The following is a 23,665-nucleotide window of genomic DNA, read 5'->3' as shown; positions in this document are numbered from 1 at the left end:
CACATCTGTTACTGGTCATCACTGACAGCATCACGCCGCATCTGTTACTGGTCATCACTGACCGCATCACGCCGCATCTGTTACTGGTCGTCACTAACCGCATCACGCCGCATCTGTTACTGGTCGTCACTGACCGCATCACGCCACATCTGTTACTGGTCATCACTAACCGCATCACGCCGCATCTGTTACTGGTCATCACTAACCGCATCACGCCACATCTGTTACTGGTCATCACTAACCGCATCACGCCGCATCTGTTACTGGTCGTCACTGACAGCATCACGCCACATCTGTTACTGGTCGTCACTGACCGCATCACGCCGCATCTGTTAATGGTCGTCACTGACCGCATCACGCCACATCTGTTACTGGTCATCACTAACCGCATCACGCCGCATCTGTTACTGGTCATCACTGACCGCATCACGCCGCTTCTGTTACTGGTCATCACTGACAGCATCACGCCACATCTGTTACTGGTCATCACTGACCGCATCACGCCACATCTGTTACTGGTCGTCACTGACCGCATCACGCCGCATCTGTTACTGACCATCACTAACCGCATCACGCCACATCTGTTACTGGTCATCACTAACCGCATCACGCCGCATCTGTTACTGGTCGTCACTGACAGCATCACGCCGCATCTGTTACTGGTCGTCACTAACCGCATCACGCCGCATCTGTTACTGGTCGTCACTAACCGCATCACGCCACATCTGTTACTGGTCATCACTGACAGCATCACGCCACATCTGTTACTGGTCATCACTAACCGCATCACGCCGCATCTGTTACTGGTCGTCACTGACCGCATCACGCTGCATCTGTTATTGGTCGTCACTAACCGCATCACGCCGCATCTGTTACTGGTCGTCACTGACAGCATCACGCCGCATCTGTTACTGGTCATCACTAACCGCATCACGCCGCATCTGTTACTGGTCATCACTAACCGCATCACGCCGCATCTGTTACTGGTCGTCACTGACCGCATCACGCCGCATCTGTTACTGGTCATCACTAACCGCATCACGCCGCATCTGTTACTGGTCATCACTAACCGCATCACGCCGCATCTGTTACTGGTCATCACTGACCGCATCACGCCGCATCTGTTACTGGTCATCACTAACCGCATCACGACGCATCTGTTACTGGTCATCACTAACCGCATCACGCCACATCTGTTACTGGTCATCACTAACCGCATCACGCCACATCTGTTACTGGTCATCACTAACCGCATCACGCCGCATCTGTTACTGGTCATCACTGACCGCATCACGCCGCATCTGTTACTGGTCATCACTAACCGCATCACGCCGCATCTGTTACTGGTCATCACTGACCGCATCACGCCGCATCTGTTACTGGTCATCACTAACCGCATCACGCCGCATCTGTTACTGGTCATCACTGACCGCATCACGCCGCATCTGTTACTGGTCATCACTAACCACATCACGCCGCATATGTTAATGGTCGTCACTGACAGCATCACGCCGCATCTGTTACTGGTCTTCACTAACCACATCACGCCGCATCTGTTACTGGTCGTCACTGACCGCATCACGCCGCATCTGTTACTGGTCGTCACTGACCGCATCACGCCGCATCTGTTACTGGTCATCACTAACCGCATCACGCCGCATCTGTTACTGGTCGTCACTGACCGCATCACGCCGCATCTGTTACTGGTCGTCACTGACCGCATCACCTGGTAACACTGAAATCCATGGCTACTGTATATATAGTTCTGCGTTTCCCGGCGCAATTCATGTGCAGTATATCCAACATGGGTATCTGTGTGAATACGGGCACTTAGCGTTCTCCTGTGTATCAGGACCTGTATGGTCGGTAGGGCGAAATGCGTTTTTCACTTTTTTTTTCATTTGTTGGACTTTTTCATACTTTACGATCCACGTGGACTACGATTGGGAGTGGTAACCTGTGCCCAGCGCAGCGGTAGCGGAGTGAGGGGACATGGGGGGTCATTCCGAGTTGTTCGCTCGCTAGCTGCTTTTAGCAGCCGTGCAAACGCTCAGCCGCCTCCCACTGGGAGTGTATTTTAGCTTAGCAGAAGTGCGAACGAAAGGATCGCAGAGCGGCTACAAAATAATTTTGTGCAGTTTCAGAGTAGCTCCAGACCTACTCAGCACTTGTGATGACTTCAGTCTGTTCAGTTCCGGATTTGACGTCACAAACACGCCCTGCGTTCGCCCAGCCACGCCTGTATTTTTCCTGGCACGCCTGTGTTTTTCCGAACACTCCCTGAAAACTGTCAGTTGACACCCAGAAACGCCCTCTTCCTGTCAGTCACTCTGCGGCCAGCAGTGCGAATGAAATGCATCGCTAGACCCTGTGTGAAACTACATCGGCCGTTGTAATAGTACGACGCGCGTGCGCATTGCGCCACATACGTACGCGCAGAAGTGCCATTTTTTTGACTCATCGCTGCACAGCGAACGAATGCAGATAGCGATCAACTCGGAATGACCCCCATTGTGCACTAATTGTGGTTCCCGGTCACTGTACAGAGAAAACGACTCCATAAAAAGTAAAAAAAACAACTCATGTCGACCTAGTGATCGTGTCAACCAATAGTGGTCAACCCTAAAGTGTGGCCGAGCTAATGGCGCACGGCAGGGGGAATGGGCGATTGCCACTTATGAATGTCTTGGTGAACGTTGTGCACGGTCTGTGGATTCTTGTTATGGGTAATGATTAGGAGGTTTCAGAACTGGATGCCCCAAATCTAGTGATGTGCGGCTGGCACTTTTCGTGTTTTGTGTTTTGGTTCTAATCCCACTTTCGTGTTTTGGTTTAGGATCTGGATGATTTTTTTTAAAAACATAAAAATGGCTAAAATAACAGAATTTGGGGGCAATTTTGCTCCTACGGTATTATTAACCTCAATAACAATAATTTTCACTCATTTCTAGTCTATTCTGAACACCTCACACCTCACAATATTGTTTTTAGGCCAAAAGGTTGCACCGAGGTAGCTGTATGACTAAGCTAAGCGACCCAAGTGGGCGGCAAAAACACCTGGCCCATCTAGGCGTGGCACTGCAGTGTCAGACAGGATGGCAGATATAGAAAAAGGCCCCAAACAGCACATGATGCAAAGAAGAAAAATAATTGCAATGAGGTAGCTGTATGACTAAGCCAAGCGACCCAAACACCTGGCCCATCTAGGCGTGGCACTGCAGTGGCAGACAGGAGGGCAGATATTAAAAAAAGTGCCCCTAACAGCACATGATGCAAAGAAGAAAAAAAGGTGCACCGAGGTTGCTGTATGACTAAGCTAAGCGACACAACCACCTGGCCCATCTAGTAGTGTCACGCAGTGGCTGAATGTCGAGAGTGGGCCGCATTTGTTCGGTCCACTGACAGCATCTCCAGCACTCTCCAGTCACTTTTTTCAAAAACTGCAATTGGTGGACTTATATGGCAGTACCCCAGGACTAATACAGCAGTACCGCTGGACTCATACGGCAGTGTCACACAGGATGGCACTTTTCAAAAACTAAGCCCCAAACAGCACCTCATGCAAAGATGTCAAAGAGGAGCAATGAGGTAGCTGTATGACTAAGCCAAGCGACACAAACAATTCTATCTGGAATTATACGTCCAAATCACTGGAATTATACGTCCAAATCACTGGAATTACTAGTGATGAGCACCGGAAATTTTTCGGGTTTTGTGTTTTGGTTTTGGGTTCGGTTCCGCGGCCGTGTTTTGGGTTCGAACGCGTTTTGGCAAAACCTCACCGAATTTTTTTTGTCGGATTCGGGTGTGTTTTGGATTCGGGTGTTTTTTTCAAAAAACCCTAAAAAACAGCTTAAATCATAGAATTTGGGGGTCATTTTGATCCCAAAGTATTATTAACCTCAATAACCATAATTTACACTCATTTTCAGTCTATTCTGAACACCTCACACCTCACAATATTATTTTTAGTCCTAAAATTTGCACCGAGGCCGCTGGATGGCTAAGCTAAGCGACCCAAGTGGCCGACACAAACACCTGGCCCATCTAGGAGTGGCACTGCAGTGTCACGCAGGATGGCCCTTCCAAAAAACACTCCCCAAACAGCACATGACGCAAAGAAAAAAAGAGGCGCAATGAGGTAGCTGTGTGAGTAAGCTAAGCGACCCTAGTGGCCGACACAAACACCTGGCCCATCTAGGAGTAGCACTGCAGTGTCACGCAGGATGGCCCTTCCAAAAAACACTCCCCAAACAGCACATGACGCAAAGAAAAAAAGAGGCGCAATGAGGTAGCTGTGTGAGTAAGCTAAGCGACCCTAGTGGCCGACACAAACACCTGGCCCATCTAGGAATGGCACTGCAGTGTCACGCAGGATGGCCCTTCCAAAAAACACTCCCCAAACAGCACATGACGCAAAGAAAAAAAGAGGCGCAATGAGGTAGCTGTGTGAGTAAGCTAAGCGACCCTAGTGGCCGACACAAACACCTGGCCCATCTAGGAGTGGCACTGCAGTGTCACGCAGGATGGCCCTTCCAAAAAACACTCCCCAAACAGCACATGACGCAAAGAAAAAAAGAGGCGCAATGAGGTAGCTGTGTGAGTAAGCTAAGCGACCCTAGTGGCCGACACAAACACCTGGCCCATCTAGGAGTGGCACTGCAGTGTCACGCAGGATGGCCCTTCCAAAAAACACTCCCCAAACAGCACATGACGCAAAGAAAAAAAGAGGCGCAATGAGGTAGCTGTGTGAGTAAGATAAGCGACCCTAGTGGCCGACACAAACACCTGGCCCATCTAGGAGTGGCACTGCAGTGTCACGCAGGATGGCTCTTCCAAAAAACACTCCCCAAACAGCACATGACGCAAAGAAAAATTAAAGAAAAAAGAGGTGCAAGATGGAATTGTCCTTGGGCCCTCCCACCCACCCTTATGTTGTATAAACAGGACATGCACACTTTAACCAACCCATCATTTCAGTGACAGGGTCTGCCACACGACTGTGACTGAAATGACGGGTTGGTTTGGACCCCCACCAAAAAAGAAGCAATTAATCTCTCCTTGCACAAACTGGCTCTACAGAGGCAAGATGTCCACCTCATCATCATCCTCCGATATATCACCGTGTACATCCCCCTCCTCACAGATTATCAATTCGTCCCCACTGGAATCCACCATCTCAGCTCCCTGTGTACTTTGTGGAGGCAATTGCTGCTGGTCAATGTCTCCACGGAGGAATTGATTATAATTCATTTTAATGAACATCATCTTCTCCACATTTTCTGGATGTAACCTCGTACGCCGATTGCTGACAAGGTGAGCGGCGGCACTAAACACTCTTTCGGAGTACACACTTGTGGGAGGGCAACTTAGGTAGAATAAAGCCAGTTTGTGCAAGGGCCTCCAAATTGCCTCTTTTTCCTGCCAGTATAAGTACGGACTGTCTGACGTGCCTACTTGGATGCGGTCACTCATATAATCCTCCACCATTCTTTCAATGGGGAGAGAATCATATGCAGTGACAGTAGACGACATGTCCGTAATCGTTGTCAGGTCCTTCAGTCCGGACCAGATGTCAGCATCAGCAGTCGCTCCAGACTTCCCTGCATCACCGCCAGCGGGTGGGCTCGGAATTCTGAGCCATTTCCTCGCACCCCCAGTTGCGGGAGAATGTGAAGGAGGAGATGTTGACAGGTCGCGTTCCGCTTGACTTGACAATTTTGTCACCAGCAGTTCTTTGAACCCCAGCAGACTTGTGTCTGCCGGAAAGAGAGATCCAAGGTAGGTTTTAAATCTAGGATCGAGCACGGTGGCCAAAATGTAGTGCTCTGATTTCAACAGATTGACCACCCGTGAATCCTTGTTAAGCGAATTAAGGGCTCCATCCACAAGTCCCACATGCCTAGCGGAATCGCTCTGTGTTAGCTCCTCCTTCAATGTCTCCAGCTTCTTCTGCAAAAGCCTGATGAGGGGAATGACCTGACTCAGGCTGGCAGTGTCTGAACTGACTTCACGTGTGGCAAGTTCAAAAGGTTGCAGAACCTTGCACAACGTTGAAATCATTCTCCACTGCGCTTGAGACAGGTGCATACCACCTCCTATATCGTGGTCAGTTGTATAGGCTTGAATGGCCTTTTGCTGCTCCTCCAACCTCTGAAGCATATAGAGGGTTGAATTCCACCTCGTTACCACTTCTTGCTTCAGATGATGGCAGGGCAGGTTCAGACGTTTTTGGTGGTGCTCCAGTCTTCTGTACGTGGTGCCTGTACGCCGAAAGTGTCCCGCAATTCTTCTGGCCACCGACAGCATCTCTTGCACGCCCCTGTCGTTTTTTAAATAATTCTGCACCACCAAATTCAAGGTATGTGCAAAACATGGGACGTGCTGGAATTTGCCCATATTTAATGCACACACAATATTGCTGGCGTTGTCCGATGCCACAAATCCACAGGAGAGTCCAATTGGGGTAAGCCATTCTGCGATGATCTTCCTCAGTTGCCGTAAGAGGTTTTTAGCTGTGTGCGTATTCTGGAAAGCGGTGATACAAAGCGTAGCCTGCCTAGGAAAGAGTTGGCGTTTGCGAGATGCTGTTACTGGTGCCGCCGCTGCTGTTCTTGCGGCGGGAGTCCATACATCTACCCAGTGGGCTGTCACAGTCATATAGTCCTGAGCCTGCCCTGCTCCACTTGTCCACATGTCCGTGGTTAAGTGGACATTGGGTACAACTGCATTTTTTAGGACACTGGTGAGTCTTTTTCTGAGGTCTGTGTACATTTTCGGTATCGCCTGCCTAGAGAAATGGAACCTAGATGGTATTTGGTACCGGGGACACAGTACCTCCAACAAGTCTCTAGTTGCCTCTGCAGTAATGATGGATACCGGAACCACGTTTCTCACCGCCCAGGATGCCAAGGCCTCAGTTATCCGCTTTGCAGCAGGATGACTGCTGTGATATTTCATCTTCCTCGCAAAGGACTGTTGGACAGTCAATTGCTTGGTGGAACTAGTAAAAGTGGTCTTACGAGTACGACTTCCCCTCTGGGATGACCATCGACTCCCAGCAGCAACAACAGCAGCGCCAGCAGCAGTAGGCGTTACACGCAAGGATGCATCGGAGGAATCCCAGGCAGGAGAGGACTCGTCAGAATTGCCAGTGACATGGCCTGCAGGACTATTGGCATTCCTGGGGAAGGAGGAAATTGACACTGAGGGAGTTGGTGGGGTGGTTTGCGTGTGCTTGGTTACAAGAGGAAGGGATTTACTGGTCAGTGGACTGCTTCCGCTGTCTCCCAAAGTTTTTGAACTTGTCACTGACTTATGATGAATGCGCTGCAGGTGACGTATAAGGGAGGATGTTCCAAGGTGGTTAACGTCCTTACCCCTACTTATTACAGCTTGACAAAGGCAACACACGGCTTGACAAATGTTGTCCGCATTTCTGTTGAAATACTTCCACACCGAAGAGCTGATTTTTTTGGTATTTTCACCAGGCATGTCAATGGCCCTATTCCTCCCACGGACAACAGGTGTCTCCCCGGGTGCCTGACTTAAACAAACCACCTCACCATCAGAATCCTCCTGGTCAATTTCCTCCCCAGCGCCAGCAACACCCATATCCTCCTCATCCTGGTGTACTTCAACACTGACATCTTCAATCTGACTATCAGGAACTGGACTGCGGGTGCTCCTTCCAGCACTTGCAGGGGGCGTGCAAATGGTGGAAGGCGCATGCTCTTCACGTCCAGTGTTGGGAAGGTCAGGCATCGCAAACGACACAATTGGACTCTCCTTGTGGATTTGTGATTTCGAAGAACGCACAGTTCTTTGCTGTGCTTTTGCCAGCTTGAGTCTTTTCATTTTTCTAGCGAGAGGCTGAGTGCTTCCATCCTCATGTGAAGCTGAACCACTAGCCATGAACATAGGCCAGGGCCTCAGCCGTTCCTTGCCACTCCGTGTGGTAAATGGCATATTGGCAAGTTTACGCTTCTCCTCCGACGATTTTATTTTAGATTTTTTAGTCCTTTTTTTACTGATATTTGGTGTTTTGGATTTTACATGCTCTGTACTATGACATTGGGCATCGGCCTTGGCAGACGACGTTGCTGGCATTTCATCGTCTCGGCCATGACTAGTGGCAGCAGCTTCAGCACGAGGTGGAAGTCGATCTTGATCTTTCCCTATTTTTGGAACCTCAACATTTTTGTTCTCCATATTTTAATAGGCACAACTAAAAGGCACCTCAGGTAAACAATGGAGATGGATACTAGCATACTTATGGATTGACGAGCGACTGCCGACACAGAGGTAGCTACAGCCGTGGACTACCATACTGCGTCTGCTGCTAATATAGACTGGATGATAATGATATAAAAAATATATATATATATATCACTACTGCATCCGGACAGGTATATATTATATAATGACGGACCTGCTGGACACTGTCAGCTCAGCACTGCAGACTCCTAAAGTAAGCTACTAGTATCAAGAAGATAGAAAAAAGAAAAAAACACCACGGGTAGGTGGTATACAATTATGGATGGACGAGCGACTGCCGACACAGAGGTAGCTACAGCCGTGGACTACCGTACTGCGTCTGCTGCTAATATAGACTGGATGATAATGATATAAAAAATATATATATATATCACTACTGCAGCCGGACAGGTATATATTATATAATGTCGGACCTGCTGGACACTGTCAGCTCAGCACTGCAGACTCCTAAAGTAAGCTACTAGTAGTATCAAGAAGATAGAAAAAAAAAACACCACAGGTAGGTGGTATACAATTATGGATGGACGAGCGACTGCCGACACAGAGGTAGCTACAGCCGTGGACTACCGTACTGCGTCTGCTGCTAATATAGACTGGATGATAATGAGATATAAAATATATATATATATCACTACTGCAGCCGGACAGGTATATATTATATAATGACGGACCTGCTGGACACTGTCAGCTCAGCACTGCAGACTCCTAAAGTAAGCTACTAGTATCAAGAAGATAGAAAAAAAAAAAAAAACACGGGTAGGTGGTATACAATTATGGATGGACGAGCGACTGCCGACACAGAGGTAGCTACAGCCGTGGACTACCGTACTGCGTCTGCTGCTAATATAGACTGGATGATAATGATATAAAAAAAATATATATATATATCACTACTGCAGCCGGACAGGTATATATTATATAATGACAGGCCTGCTGGACACTGTCAGCTCAGCACTGCAGACTCCTAAAGTAAGCTACTAGTAGTATCAAGAAGATAGAAAAAAAAAAACACCACAGGTAGGTGGTATACAATTATGGATGGACGAGCGACTGCCGACACAGAGGTAGTTACAGCCGTGGACTACCGTACTGCGTCTGCTGCTAATATAGACTGGATGATAATGAGATATAAAATATATATATATCACTACTGCAGCCGGACAGGTATATATTATATAATGACGGACCTGCTGGACACTGTCAGCTCAGCACTGCAGACTCCTAAAGTAAGCTACTAGTATCAAGAAGATAGAAAAAAAAAAAAAACACCACGGGTAGGTGGTATACAATTATGGATGGACGAGCGACTGCCGACACAGAGGTAGCTACAGCCGTGGACTACCGTACTGCGTCTGCTGCTAATATAGACTGGATGATAATGATATAAAAAATATATATATATATCACTACTGCAGCCGGACAGGTATATATTATATAATGACGGACCTGCTGGACACTGTCAGCTCAGCACTGCAGACTCCTAAAGTAAGCTACTAGTATCAAGAAGATAGAAAAAAGAAAAAAACACCACGGGTAGGTGGTATACAATTATGGATGGACGAGCAACTGCCGACACAGAGGTAGCTACAGCCGTGGACTACCGTACTGTGTCTGCTGCAGTGCTAATATAGACTGGATGATAATGATATAAAAAATATATATATATCACTACTGCAGCCGGACAGGTATATATTATATAATGACGGACCTGCTGGACACTGTCAGCAGAATGCGTTTATAGAATAAAAAAAACACCACACGACGAGTGTTTAACTTTTTCAGGCAGACAATCACAATATACTGGTGGTCAGTGGTCACTGGTCAGTCACACTGGCACTGGCAGTGGCACTCTGGCAGCAAAAGTGTGCACTGTTAAAATTATGTACTCCTGCTATAACTGCTCCCCAGTCTCCCCCACAATTAAGCTGTGTGAGCAGTGAGCACTCAGCACAGTCAGATAATGATATACAGTATTACATATGATGCAGCACACTGGGCTGAGCACAGATATGGTATGTGACTGTGTCACACTGTGTATCGTTTTTTTTCAGGCAGAGAACGGATTAATTAAACTGGTGGTCACTGGTCACACTATCAGCAAGTAGTACTCCTAATATGCTCCCCAAAATTAGTAAATCAAGTGTCACTCTCTACTACTCTCTAGTCTACTCTAAACGGAGAGGACGCCAGCCACGTCCTCTCCCTATCAATCTCAATGCACGTGTGAAAATGGCGGCGACGCGCGGCTCCTTATATAGAATCCGAGTCTCGCGATAGAATCCGAGCCTCGCGAGAATCCGACAGCGGGATGATGACGTTCGGGCGCGCTCGGGTTAACCGAGCAAGGCGGGAAGATCCGAGTCTGCCTCGGACCCGTGTAAAAAGCGTGAAGTTCGGGGGGGTTCGGTTTCCGAGAAACCGAACCCGCTCATCACTAGTAATTACACGTCCAAATCACTGGAATTAATTGGCAAGATCACTGGAATTAATAATTATACGTCCAAATCACTGGAATTAAATGGCAAAATCACTGGAATTAATTGGCAAAATCACTAAAACTAAGCCCCAAACAGCACCTCATGCAAAGATGTCAAAGAGGAGCAATGAGGTAGCTGTATGACTAAGCCAAGCGACACAAACAATTCTATCTGGAATTATACGTCCAAATCACTGGAATTATACGTCCAAATCACTGGAATTAATTGGCAGGATCACTGTAATTACACGTCCAAATCACTGGAATTAATTGGCAAGATCACTGGAATTAATAATTATACGTCCAAATCACTGGAATTAAATGGCAAAATCTCGCTATCGCCTGCCTAGTGAAGTGGAATCTAGATGGGATTTGGTACCGGGGACACAATATCTCCATCAATTGTCTAAACCCCACTGCACTAATGGCGGATACCGGACACACGTCTAACACCAACATAAGTGTCAAGGCCTCAGTTATGAGGGCTTCCATCGTCATGTGAAGCTGAACCACTAGTCATGAACATAGGCCAGGGCCTCAGCCGTTCCTTGCCACTCCGTGTCGTAAATGGCATATTGGCAAGTTTACATTTCTCCTCAGACCATTTAAATTTCTTTTTACTGAACTTTGGCTTTTTGGATTTTACATGCCCTCTACTATCACATTGTGCATCGGCCTTGGCAGACGACGTTGATGGCATTTATCGTTTATGTCATGACTAGTGGCAGCAGCTTCAGCACTAGGCGGAAGTGGTTCTTGATCTTTCCCTATTTTATCCTCCAAATTTTTGTTCTCCATTATGTTTCTGGAGTTATATAACACAATGGTGGTCATTCCGAGTTGATCGCAGCCAGCAACTTTTTGCAGCTGCTGCGATCAACTAGTACACGCCTATGGGGGAGCGTATTTTAGCTTAGCAGGGCTGCGATCGCTTGTGCAGCCCTGCTATGCTAAAAAAAATTCAAGCAAATGTAGAGTAGGCCTGGACATACTTATCCTGTGCGATGATCTCTGCGATGCTGGGGCCGTCTTTGACGTCAGACATCCACCCTCCGTTCTGCTGGACACGCCTGCGTTTTCTGCTCCACGCCCCGAAAACGGTCTCCAACGGTCCAGATCCGCCCAGGTACATCTTCTTTCTGTCAATCTTCTTTGCGGTCGGCTCTGCGACCGCTTCCTTCGTAGGACGCAACATAACCCGGCGACCCCTGTCGCTGGGCAACATCGCGCATGCGCACTGCGGCCGCCGCTCATCTCTACCCGAAACTGATTGTGTTACTAGTGATCCTACATTACAATGTGTACAGCGTGGCCTGTGTGCACCGTCATCATGTACTACCATGTGCAGGGGATCAGTATGAATAGCTGGCGCTTGTAATACCGACGCCGGGATCCTGATGATAAGCCAACAGGGGTGTTCCCCCCTCTCCCCAAAACCCTAACCCTCCCCGTAGGTGCCAAAACCTGACCCTCACTCCCCACAGCCTAACCCTACGAGGAGGGTACCTAACCCCCCCTCCCCACAGCCTAACCCTAACCCCCCAGGACGCAGCCTAACCCTAACCCTCCTCCCTGCAGCCTAACCCTAACCCTCCTCCCCGCAGACTAACCCTAACCTTCCCCTCCCACATCCTAACCCTAACCTCACCTCCCACAGCCTAACCCTAACCCTCCCCTCCCACATCCTAACCCTAACCTCACCTCCCACAGCCTAACCCTCCCCTCCCACATCCTAACCCTCCTCCCCACAGCCTAACCCTCACCTTCCCCTCCCACAGCCTAACTCTAACCCCTCCTCCCCGCAGCCTAACCCTAACTCCCCACAACCTAACCCTCCCCCCTCCCCCCCGCAGCCTAACCCTCATTCCTCCTCCCCGCAGCCTAACCCTAACTCCCCGCAACCTAACCCTCCCCCCTCCCCCCCACAGCCTAACCCTCACCCCTCCTCCCCGCAGCCTAACCCTAACTCCCCGCAACCTAACCCTCCCCCCCGCAGCCTAACCCTCACCCCTCCTCCCCGCAGACTAACCCTAACCTTCCCCTCCCACATCCTAACCCTAACCTCACCTCCCACAGCCTAACCCTAACCCTCCCCTCCCACAGCCTAACCCTAACCTCACCTCCCACAGCCTGACCCTAACCCTCCCCTCCCACATCCTAACCCTAACCTCTCCTCCCACAGCCTAACCCTTACCTTCCCTTCCCACATCCTAACCCTAACCTCACCTCCCACAGCCTAACCCTCCCCTCCCACATCCTAACCCTAACCCTCCTCCCCACAGCCTAACCCTCACCTTCCCCTCCCACAGCCTAACTCTAACCCCTCCTCCCCGCAGCCTAACCCTAACTCCCCGCAACCTAACCCTCCCCCCTCCCCCCCGCAGCCTAACCCTCACCCCTCCTCCCTGCAGCCTAACCCCCTCTCCCCGCAGCCTAACCCCCCAGGATGGCTTACCTGACTTGAGGGCTGGTGTGTCATCATCGGGATCCCAACAGTTGGTATTCTGGTGCCGGGATGATGAACTCTTCTTGATGCCGGTGTCGGTATTCAGCAGGGGGGACGGTATTCCGGTGTCGGTACTCTGACTGCCGGGATCCTGATTGCTTCCCCTACACACAGGGCCTGGTGCAAGAGAGTAGTGGACCAGGGGCACTGTGCTCATTTGTGTGAGTCGGCCACGTCGGAATAGGTGGAAAGGGGCTGTTCTAAGGGGTGTTAGACCGACTACAGAAAGGGTGTGATTGAGCAGACCAGGAAAAAGACACAACTGGCGCAATATGTGTGTGTGTGTGTGTGTGTGTGTGTGTGTGTGTGTGTGTGTGTGTGTGTGTGTGTGTGTGTGTGTGTGTGCGTGTGTGTATGTCCGGGGGGGGGTTGTGTGTGAAATAGCTGTTGCTGGTGATAACGATGATGATGACCATTTTTGATTGGCTGTTTCCAGCTGCTCTGCTGTTGCTGATTGGTGATACATTTGTCGCTCTGGCACGGGCTACGCTTTTGTGTGTTGTCTAAGCAAAACTTCTTTTTGTCCAAGGCGTCGGTATGTTCTACCGTATTAGAGGGTTTCGTCCAGTTTCAGTTGTGTCTAGTAGTGAATGCTTCAATGTACATAAAACAAACATGGCGCCAGTGCCCGTGATGGTTGCCTGGCGTAAACCGACACACATATGAGGATAACTGCTGCTGTGCAGGTGACCGCGGCGGCTTTCGTGAAGGCAGTTTGCGCCTGCGAATTGGTGCACAATTACGAGGAACTCTGCATTAGGTCTATACGGGGTCATTACGAGTTGATCGCTCGCTAGCTACTTTTAGCAGCCGTGCAAATGCATAGTCGCCGCCCATGGGGGAGTTTATTTTCGCTTTGCAAGTGTGCGAACACCTGTGCAGCCGAGCGGAGCGAAAACGTCTTTTGCAGTTTCTGAGTAGCTCTGGACTTACTCAGCCGCTGCGATCACTTCAGTCTTTTTGGTCCCGGAATTGATGTCAGACACCCGCCCTGCAAACGCCTGGACACGCCTGCGTTTTTCCACACATTTACGCAAATATGTGTAACGAAGATCTCTGAATTCTATTATAATGTGGAATTTATATCTGGTTACGGTTATCATTCAGGGTGCTGGGGGAAACAAATGCCTTTTTTTCTTGCTTAGAAATACCCCTCCCTTTCAAGCACCTGAATGATATCACTAAGCTAATTGAGCATCTGCCACTATATATGTCTGTTGTGAGAGGCAGAGAGGTTCCTGCATTAGGAGGAGGTGCAGGTCCTGACATGCCACATGGAGCATTATGGGGTTGCTCCAAGGTAGGTAGCTCTTAGCTTAGACATATTGTAGTAAGGAGCCATTATCATGTGGCTCCTTGCTGGTTAATCTTAGACCCAGATTGGGGTAATGGAGGTGTGAGGTGTGGTGCCTCTGGACTGGCTGAGCTGGATGGCCTTAGTGTGGCATACCTTTACATTCTATTAACACTTTTCACTTATTAAATTTTTAACACTATTTCTCTATTTTAATTGCATTTCATGTTTGTATCACTTTCTCTATAGCTTCGGCTTTCCTAACCCTCACCTTCAGGGGCGCTGCCGGTTCCCCACCAGGCCAATCTGGGCGCCGGGCGTCGGGGCCCCGGGTGGCGCCTGTCGGGCATCGAGCCGGCCGGCGCGCGCCGACGCCGGCTCGGGAGCCCACGAGGGACGACGCCGGGTTTTGGGGTGGGCAAGACCCATCCGGAACCCTGGCGTCGGCCCTGGCCACGGTGGTGGCGGCGTTGGGGCCGTTGGCCGCGGCCGGATCCCCGGGAGTGGGGAACAGTTCCGGCGAGCCGGGAGCGGCTGGCGGGTCCGGTGCGCGGGCAGTGTCGGCAGCGCAGCGGGCTGCTCGCGCATGCAGGGAGCTCGGAGCGGCCGCGGCGCAGCTCGATCTTCGTGCCGGGCGGGACGAACAGGGGCATGTGGCGGCGACGCCTGTTCCCCGGGGTGCTAGGCATTCGCCGCAACTGCTGTCTGGGTCCCCTGCTCCGTTTTCTTCTGCAGGTGAGCACGGGGACGTGGAGATGACGGAGTCCGAGGACGAGGAGGTCGGATTTGCCACGCCGGAGGATTCCGTGTCGGAGCAGTCGACGGCATCAGGTGAGGTGGTGCAGGCGGTATCGGGCTCCTCCACGCGCTCTAGTTCTCGCAGCTCTTCCTCTTCCTCCTCTTCCTCTTCTCTGTCGTCGCCTGAGTCCGAAGTCAGTAGTACGACTAGGGCGAAGAAGCGGGCGACGAAATTCGCCAAGAGGGCAGCAGGTCAGCAGGAAAGGCGGAAGAGGCGCAAGCGGCTTAGCGAGGACGCTCGCAGGGCCAAGAAGCGCCGCGATTTGCCAGGGGTTGTCCGCTGCGACTACACTGCCGTGATGCGGGGGCTGAGGGACAGCTGCCGTAGGAAGATCCGCAGGGGGGACTACGTCGATGTGTTCGTCTTGACAAAGGACGCGAAGAAGGACTATAAGTCGGCGGCAGCAAAGAAGGGCATCGGGGGCGAGGCCTTCCGTACCTTCGACAACTGGCTGGCCGGCTTTTGGGTCTTCGCGGCTTGTTACCTAGAAGATAGGCCGGACGAGCACATGAACATCATTCGGTACCTGCATCTCATACACGATATGCAGCGCACATCGTCGGGCACTGAGTGGCGTAGGTATGACGAGGAATTCCGGGAGAAGCAGGATGGGTTACAGGTTATGGACTTTGGGTGCAAGGACGTGGAAGTCTGGCTCAAAGTCACTCGGGCTTCGCAACAGACTAAGGAGCCCCGGAACGCGGGGGCGGACGGGCACCGCGCAGGGTCGTCCGCCCAAGGGTCCGGCGCGGACGGCGGATCGGCCAGGACAGGTAGGTCGGCCGTCCGTGCAGGGGGGCAAGCCGCCGCAAAAGGAAAATGCTTCGCGTTTAACAACGCGGCCTGTTCCTTCGGCAAGCAGTGTCGTTTTCGACATGCGTGCTTGCAATGTGGCGGTTCCCACCCAGCCTCCTCCTGCTTTAAAGGCAGTCGTCAGGGTGCCCGGGGTAAGCAAACTTACCCAAGACCGGGCGCGGGCAGGAGCGCTCCGCAGAGCTCCAATGCCAATTAAGTTGGATACGATGGGCAAGTGGTTGGATTGGTATCCAGATAGGGTGGATGCGAAATTTCTGTTTTCCGGTTTTCGTTTTGGTTTTCGCTTGCCTGTTGCGAGCGAGGTGTCGATTCGGGCCCAGCGGAACCTCCAGTCTGCCCGAGCCTTGCCGTTGGTGCTGCGGGAGAAAGTGGATAAGGAGGTCAGGTTGGGCAGGATGGAGGGACCGTTTATCTCACCCCCGGTGGATGGTTTGGTCATCTCCCTGGTGGGGGTGGTTCCCAAGAAGACTCCAGGCGCTTTTAGGCTCATTCAGCATCTTTCTTACCCGTCGGGGGCGTCGGTCAATGACGCGATACCGCCGGCTCATTGCTCGGTGGTGTATCAGTCGTTTGACGAGGCATTGGAGCTGGTCCGCAGTTATGGGACTGGGGTCCTCATGGCTAAGATTGATGTTGAGTCCGCTTTTCGGTTGCTGCCGTTACATCCGGACTCGTTCCGTTTTATGGGTTTTCGGATTGGAGCGGAGTATTTCATCGACAAATGTTTGCCGATGGGATGTTCCGTTTCATGCTCGTTTTTCGAACGGTTTAGCACATTTCTACATTGGTGCGTGGAGTCTTCGTCAGGGGGTCACGGGGTCGCCCATTACCTCGATGATTTCCTGTGTGCAGGTCCAGCAAATTCACCGCGGTGCAGCGACTTGCTTTTCAGCATCCGAGCTCTGTTTTTCCACTTCGGCGTTCCCGTGGCCGAGGATAAAACAGAGGGACCGGTCTCCTGTTTGTCATTTTTGGGGATTGAAATTGACACGGTGGCGGGATCGTGTCGACTGCCTCGGGACAAGGCGGTGAAGCTCCGCGACGCTATTTGCCGGTTCGAGGGGTCGCGTAAAGTCACGCTGCGGCTGGCGCAGTCCTTGCTGGGCATGTTGAACTTTGCTTGTCAGGTAATCCCGATGGGCAGGGTTTTCTGCCGGAAGCTAGAAAGGGCGACTGCGGGGTGTGCCAGACCACACCATTTCGTGCGCCTGTCCTCCGAGATTAAGAGGGATTTGGCCGTATGGGCCTCGTTCCTGGAGGACTTCAACGGGGTGTGTATATGGCAGGCACCAACGGTCGACAGCGCTAGGTTGCAGCTGTTCACCGACGCAGCGGGTGCCTCTGGATTCGGTTGCTATCTGGAGGGATCTTGGTGCGTGGCATCATGGCCGGCTGAAGGGCATCGCGAAGGTTTAACTAAGGACCTCTTGCTTCTTGAGCTTTTCCCCATTATGGTGGCGCTGGAGGTCTGGGGTGATCGGCTGGCCCATCGCAGCATCTTGTTTAGATGTGACAATCTGGGCGTGGTGCATGCGATAAATAACCAGAGGGCGAAGTCGTTGGTGGTTCTGAGGGTGCTGGGACAGTTGCTATTGACATGCCTGCGTAGAAACGTGTAGTTCCGCGCGCAGCATGTGCCTGGTCTGGAGAACGGAATTGCCGACGCATTGTCGCGAGGGCAGTGGGAAAGGTTTTGTTTGTTGGCACCCGAGGCCGACGAGCATGGTTTTCATTGTCCCGGTTATGTCTGGCAGGTGATCGGGCTGGACTGGAGGGTCTAGCGTTGCGGTCAGTAGCGCCAACCACGCTGGAGGCCTACGGGCAAGCTTGGAGAGAGTGGGAGGAGTTTGTTCAAGGACAAAATCAACAAGGTAAGAGCGGGCATCGGATGATGCTTTCTTTTATTTGGCAGCTGTACGTTTCGGGTAGGTCCAGAGCGGTGGTATCCCGGTACTTGGCTGGTATTTCGTTTTTCAGCAAAATCAAGGGCGTCCCTGACGTGACGAAAAGTGGGATTCTGCTGAAGGCGATGAAAGGACAGGCGCGCGTCACGCCGGCGCCGGCTGACAAGAGGCGGCCCATTGATGCGGCCTTGCTGCCGGCTGTCATCAGGGCAGTTGGAGGTATCGCGTCGTCCATGTTTGAGTCGCTGTTGTTCAGTTTGGCGTTCTCAATGGCTTACCACGGGGCCTTTAGGGTTTCGGAATTGGTAGCGCCTTCTAAGCGAGCAGAGTCGCGCATGCTTGTCGGGGACGTGGTGGTGGGTGAGAGGTCCTTGCTATGCAGATTGCGTCGCTCTAAGACGGACCAAGTGGGGAGAGGTCGATGGGTCACCTTGGTTCCGGCACTTGAGGAGAGCATTTGCCCAGTAAGGTTGGCAGTGCAATATGCGGCAGTACGGCCCGAAGGTCGGGGGTCATGGCTGCTGCATAATGACGGGCTGCCGGTGACGAAATATCAATTTCGTTGGATGCTGGGTCGCTGTCTGGCGAGCTTGGGCCTTCCACCCGCTGCTTTCGGGACACATTCCTTCCGCATAGGGGCTGCAATGTCGGCTGCGGCGGCGGGATTTTCCATGGCTGAAATCCAGGCGGTGGGGCGATGGAAGTCGTCAAGTTACAGACGATATATTCGCCCCGTTGCATGAGATGTTGGCTTGCGCGTGGTTTTTTGGTTTAATTATAGTTGTTATAATCATGTTGTTGCAGTTGCAGTTCAGTACGTTCTTGTATTGTGCGTTTGTTTGTCTTCCCGTTTTATCCTACTCAGGGATTAGCCACTCGCCGTTGCTGGCATGAGCCGGCAGCGGGGGTCTGGAGTTCTTTTGCGATTTTTTGCCTGACTTGACGGACTGAATTCTAATCCACAATTCGGCTGATCAGTTCTAATCAAAGTCCCTCAGCAGGTTTTTACGCTTTCACCTCCAGCTGAGTTCTTACATGTTTTTTCCCTTTTTTTATACCCCCCCCCCCCTCCACCCGTTTAATTTCTTATTTTAATTTGATTTTTCCCATTGTGTGTTTATGTCCGCTTCACATTGGCTAGAAGCTTGTGCAGCTCGGTTAGGCCGTGACTTCTGCAATAAACGATAACTCAATTTTTTCTTTTTGGCAGATCCTTCAGGTTAATGCATTTAATAAACAATGGTATAGATAATTAGTAACCAATTTTACCCCCTTTCCTCCTCTTCAGGTTGGTTTGAAGATGACTTGGCTATTTGGGTGGTTGGCCACTCATGTCTATTGGGCCGCCAAGTTTTTGGCCTCGGAGGGGGCTCAGATGTTTCCTAGGGCTCAGGGAGTTCGTTGGCTTGGTTGGCGAGGGATGATGTGGAAAAATCTGAGGAGTAAACTAGTCAGTCAGGCCGGCAAGCATGGAGTCCCTAGGGTGCTGGTTGTCCACCTAGGTGGCAACGACCTGGGGAAGAGGACATCTTTGGAGTTGCGGTGGGCCATGATACAGGATCTGGCAAGTGTGGCCGCAGCATGGACCAATTGCGTATTGGTGTTCTCCTTGATGGTGCCAAGGTTGAGTTGGCGAGGTGTGGCGGACGGTCGCCTGATTGATGAGGCCAGAAAGAAGGTGAATGGGGCGGTGGCGAAGTGGGTGCTGTCCCACGGAGGCGAGGTAGTTCGCCACCCTAGGATTCGGTTCCGAGACAGTCACCTTTTTCGGCCTGATGGTGTGCATCTATCCAATGAGGGGATGATGCTTTTCCTGGAGGATCTGTGTCTTGTGTTGCAGGAGTTAGGGTGAGGTTATGGTGGCGGTGCGAAGACTCTGGGGAAGAGTCTTTCGCTGTTGGCGGAAAAGAACGGCAGTTTGTAGTTGTATGGTAAGCTGTAGTGATTTACAGTTTGGTGTGGTTTAGGTGCACTCACCTCCATCGACTTATTGGCCGCTCGACCACCCGTCCGGGAGGCAGCGGCAGGGCACCCATCAGGGTGGGTAGTCACTGTGGGGGTTGAGTTGTCACCTATTACCGATTTTGATAGTTTGTAGTTAAATTAGGATGTTTTCGAATTTTAGCATTTTAAGGTTAGCGTTAGTTTTATAGAGCCGTTCTTTTTTCTGCCACCATATGCCGGCTGAATCGGCATGTTAACAAAATTTTCAATTACAGGTTTGCTATGGTTAGGGTCAAATAAATAGCTAGCAATTTTTCTGCCAAATTCAAGTCTCCGTGTCTTTATTTCTTGGTATTAGAGGTAACGAATGCTTTACTTTGAATGAAGGGGTCCACCAAATATCACTAGGATGTTTATGACCTCCATAGTTCTTTCACAGCACTTTCCTTCATACAATGCTAAGGGCAGCACCTTAGTGTTGTAGATAGCATCGCTGCCTTATAAAACTGGGGCCGTGACACAGGTGCCGCCCAGTAACACTCGCTCAGCCACATGTGGGGACTTGTACCACTCTGTGGGGTCTATTCATGAAGCAGTGATAAGAGTGGAGAAGTGAGCCTGTGGAGAGGTTGCCCATGGTAACCAATTAGCTGCTCTGTACAATTGTATAGTATGCAAATTATAAATGTTACATCAATGCTGATTGGTTGCCATGGGCAACTTCTCCACTGGCTCACTTCTCCACTCTTATCACTGCTTCATGAATAGACCCCTGAATTTCCCGTAGCTGCTAAGTTGCGTATGATGTGTATGTTGTGTTGCAGACTCCGTCACATGCGCAGTGTGCTAGAAGACGCAAGATCTGTCTGCAACTTAGAACAAGGCCCTCACTGTGTGTGTGTATATAGGTGTATGTATATAGGTGTATATAAGTGTATATAGGTGTGTGTGTGTGTGTGTGTGTGTGTGTGTGTGTGTGTGTGTGTGTGTGTGTGTGTGTGTGTGTGTGTGTATAGGTGTGTGTGTGTGTGTGTGTGTGTGTGTGTGTGTGTATATAGGTGTGTATGTAAGTGTATATAGGTATGTGTGCATAATGTAGGTGTGTAACGGTGTGTATAGGTGTGTGTATATATGTGTATATATAGGTGTATATAGGTGTCTGTATATACTGTAGGTGTGTAACGGTGTGCATAGGTGTGTGTGTGTGTGTGTGTATATATGTATGTATAGGTGTGTGTATACTGTAAGTGTGTAACCGTGTATATAGGTGTGTGTATAGGTGAGTATATAGGTGTGTGTATAGGTGTATATAGGTGTGTGTATACTGTAGGTGTGTAACGGTGTATATAGGTGTGTGTGTGTGTGTGTGTGTGTGTGTGTGTGTGTGTGTGTGTGTGTAGGTGTATATATAGGTGTGTGTGTGTGTGTGTATACTGTAGGTGTGTAACGGTGTGTATAGGTGTATATATATAGATGTATGTATATACTGTAGGTGTGTAACTGTGTATAGGTGTATATATGTATATATAGGGGATAGTTAGGTACCTGGGGGGTCAGGGTCAGGGTGCAGGGATGGGAAGGGGGTGGTTAGGTACCGGGGAGGGGGGGTTAGGGTGCAGGGAAGGGGATGGTTAGGTACCTGGGGGGGTTAGGGTGCAGGGATGGGAAGGGGATGGTTAGGTACCGGGGGGGGTTGGGGGGTTAGGGTGCAGGGGTGGAAGGGGATGGTTAGGTAACGGTGAGGGAGGATTTGGGTGCAGGGGTGGGATGGGGATGGTTAGGGTCCGGGAGGGGGGGTTAGGGTGCAAGGACGGGAAGGGGATGGTTAGGTACTGGGAGGGGGTTTAGGGTTAGGGTGCAGGGACGGGAAGGGGATAGTTAGGTATTGGGGGGGGGGTTAGGGGAGGATATGGTTAGGATCCAAGCAGGGAGGGTTAAGTTTAGGCAACGGGGAAGGGAGGGATAGCTACCGGGCACGGGGGTTAGGGTGCAGGGACGGGAAGGGGATGGTTAGGTACCGGGGAGGGGGGGTTAGGGTTAGGGTGCAGGGATGGGAAGGGGATGGTTAGGGTCGGGGAGGGGCAGGTTAGGGTGCAGGGACGGGAAGGGGATGGTTAGGTACCGGGGAGGGAGGGTTAGGGTGCAGGGACGGGAAGGGGATGGTTAGGTACCGGGGAGGGGGGGGGGGGGGGTTAGGGTGCAGGGATGGGAAGGGGATGGTTAGGGTAGGGGAGGGGCAGGTTAGGGTGCAGGGACGGGAAGGGGATGGTTATGTAACGGGGTGGGGGGGTTAGGGTGCAGGGACAGAAAGGGGATGGTTAGGTACCGGGGAAGGGGGGTTTGGGTGCAGGGACGGGAAGGGGATGGTTAGGTACCGGGCAGGGGGGATTAGGGGAGGATCGGGTTAGGCACCAAACAGGGAGGGTAAGGTTTAGTCAACGGGGAAGGGAGGGTTAGGTACCGGGACGGGGGGGGTTAGGGTGCAGGGATGGGAAGGGGATGGTTAGGTACCGGGGAGGGGGGGGGGAGTTAAGCACTTACAAGGGAAGGATAGGGTTAGGCATCAAGTGGGGAGGGCTAAGTTTAGGCAGCGGGGAAGGGAGGGTTAGGGTTAGGCAGCGGGGAAGGGAGGGACTAAGTTTAGGCAGCGGGAGGGGAGGTTAGGGTTATGCAGTGGGAAAGGGAGGGTTAGGCAGTGGGAAGGGAATGTTAGGGTTAGGCAGTCGGGAAGGGAGGGTTAAGGTTAGGCAGCGGGGAAGGGAGGGTTAGGGTTAGGCAGCAGGGAAGGGAGGGTTAGTGTTAGGCAGCGGGGAAGGGAGGGTTAGGGTTAGGCAGCGGGGAAGGGAGGGTTAGGGTTAGGCAGCGGGGAAGGGAGGGTTAAGGTTAGGCAGCGGGGAAGGGAGGGTTAGGGTTTGGTAGCGGGGAAGGGAGAGTTAAGGTTAGGCAGCGGGGAAGGAAGGGTTAAGGTTAGGCAGCGGGGAAGGGAGGGTTAGGGTTAGGCAGCGGGGAAGGGAGGGCTAAGTTTAGGCAGCGGGGAGGGGAGGTTAGGGTTAGGCAGCGGGGAAGGGAGGGTTAGGCAGTGGGGAAGAGAAGGTTAGGGTTAGGCAGTGGGGAAGAGAAGGTTAGGGTTAGGCAGTGGGGAAGAGAAGGTTAGGGTTAGGCAGCGGGGAGGGGAGGTTAGGGTTAGGCAGCGGGGAGGGGAGGTTAGGGTTTGGCAGTGGGGAAGAGAAGGTTAGGGTTAGGCAGTGGGGAAGGGAGGGTTAAGGTTAGGCACCCACAGGGGAGGGTTAGGTTTAGGAAACAGGTGAAGGTTACCGTAACTTCTGGGGGGCTGTTGGTATTCTGACCACCGGTATCCCGTCCATCGGTATATCATGCCGAATCCACATGTTTTGTCGCCAACAGTGAGCCAGTGGACGAAGTACTGCAGATCCCACCCTCACTTCTGACATGTGGGGGCTGCCAACAAAACATTGGGGACCGCTACTTCCTGAAGGCCATTGACCAGTACTGGCACGAGGACTGTCTGAGCTGTGACCTGTGTGGTTGCCGGTTAGGAGAGGTTGGAAGGAGACTTTACTACAAGCTGGGACGCAAGCTGTGCCGGAGGGACTATCTAAGGTAAGGACAACATACCAGGCATCATAAG

The 23,665-nt window shown here is 51.4% G+C and overlaps 1 protein-coding gene across 1 annotated transcript in view; it reads left to right on the top strand.

The window, feature by feature from the left end:
- Positions 1-23,665, top strand: part of LMO2 (LIM domain only 2) — a 58,198-nt gene that overhangs the window by 26,020 nt on the left and 8,513 nt on the right. Inside the window, exon 2 of the mRNA XM_063946257.1 lies at positions 23,422-23,637. Coding sequence (XP_063802327.1) covers positions 23,422-23,637 — 216 coding nt within the window. The remainder of the gene's footprint in view (positions 1-23,421; positions 23,638-23,665) is intronic.

Source organism: Pseudophryne corroboree, chromosome 11 (assembly GCF_028390025.1).
Source record: "Pseudophryne corroboree isolate aPseCor3 chromosome 11, aPseCor3.hap2, whole genome shotgun sequence".
Lineage (NCBI taxonomy): Eukaryota > Metazoa > Chordata > Amphibia > Anura > Myobatrachidae > Pseudophryne > Pseudophryne corroboree.
The sequence above is the reverse complement of the archived record's forward strand: the minus strand, read 5'-3'. Positions and strand labels throughout refer to the sequence as shown.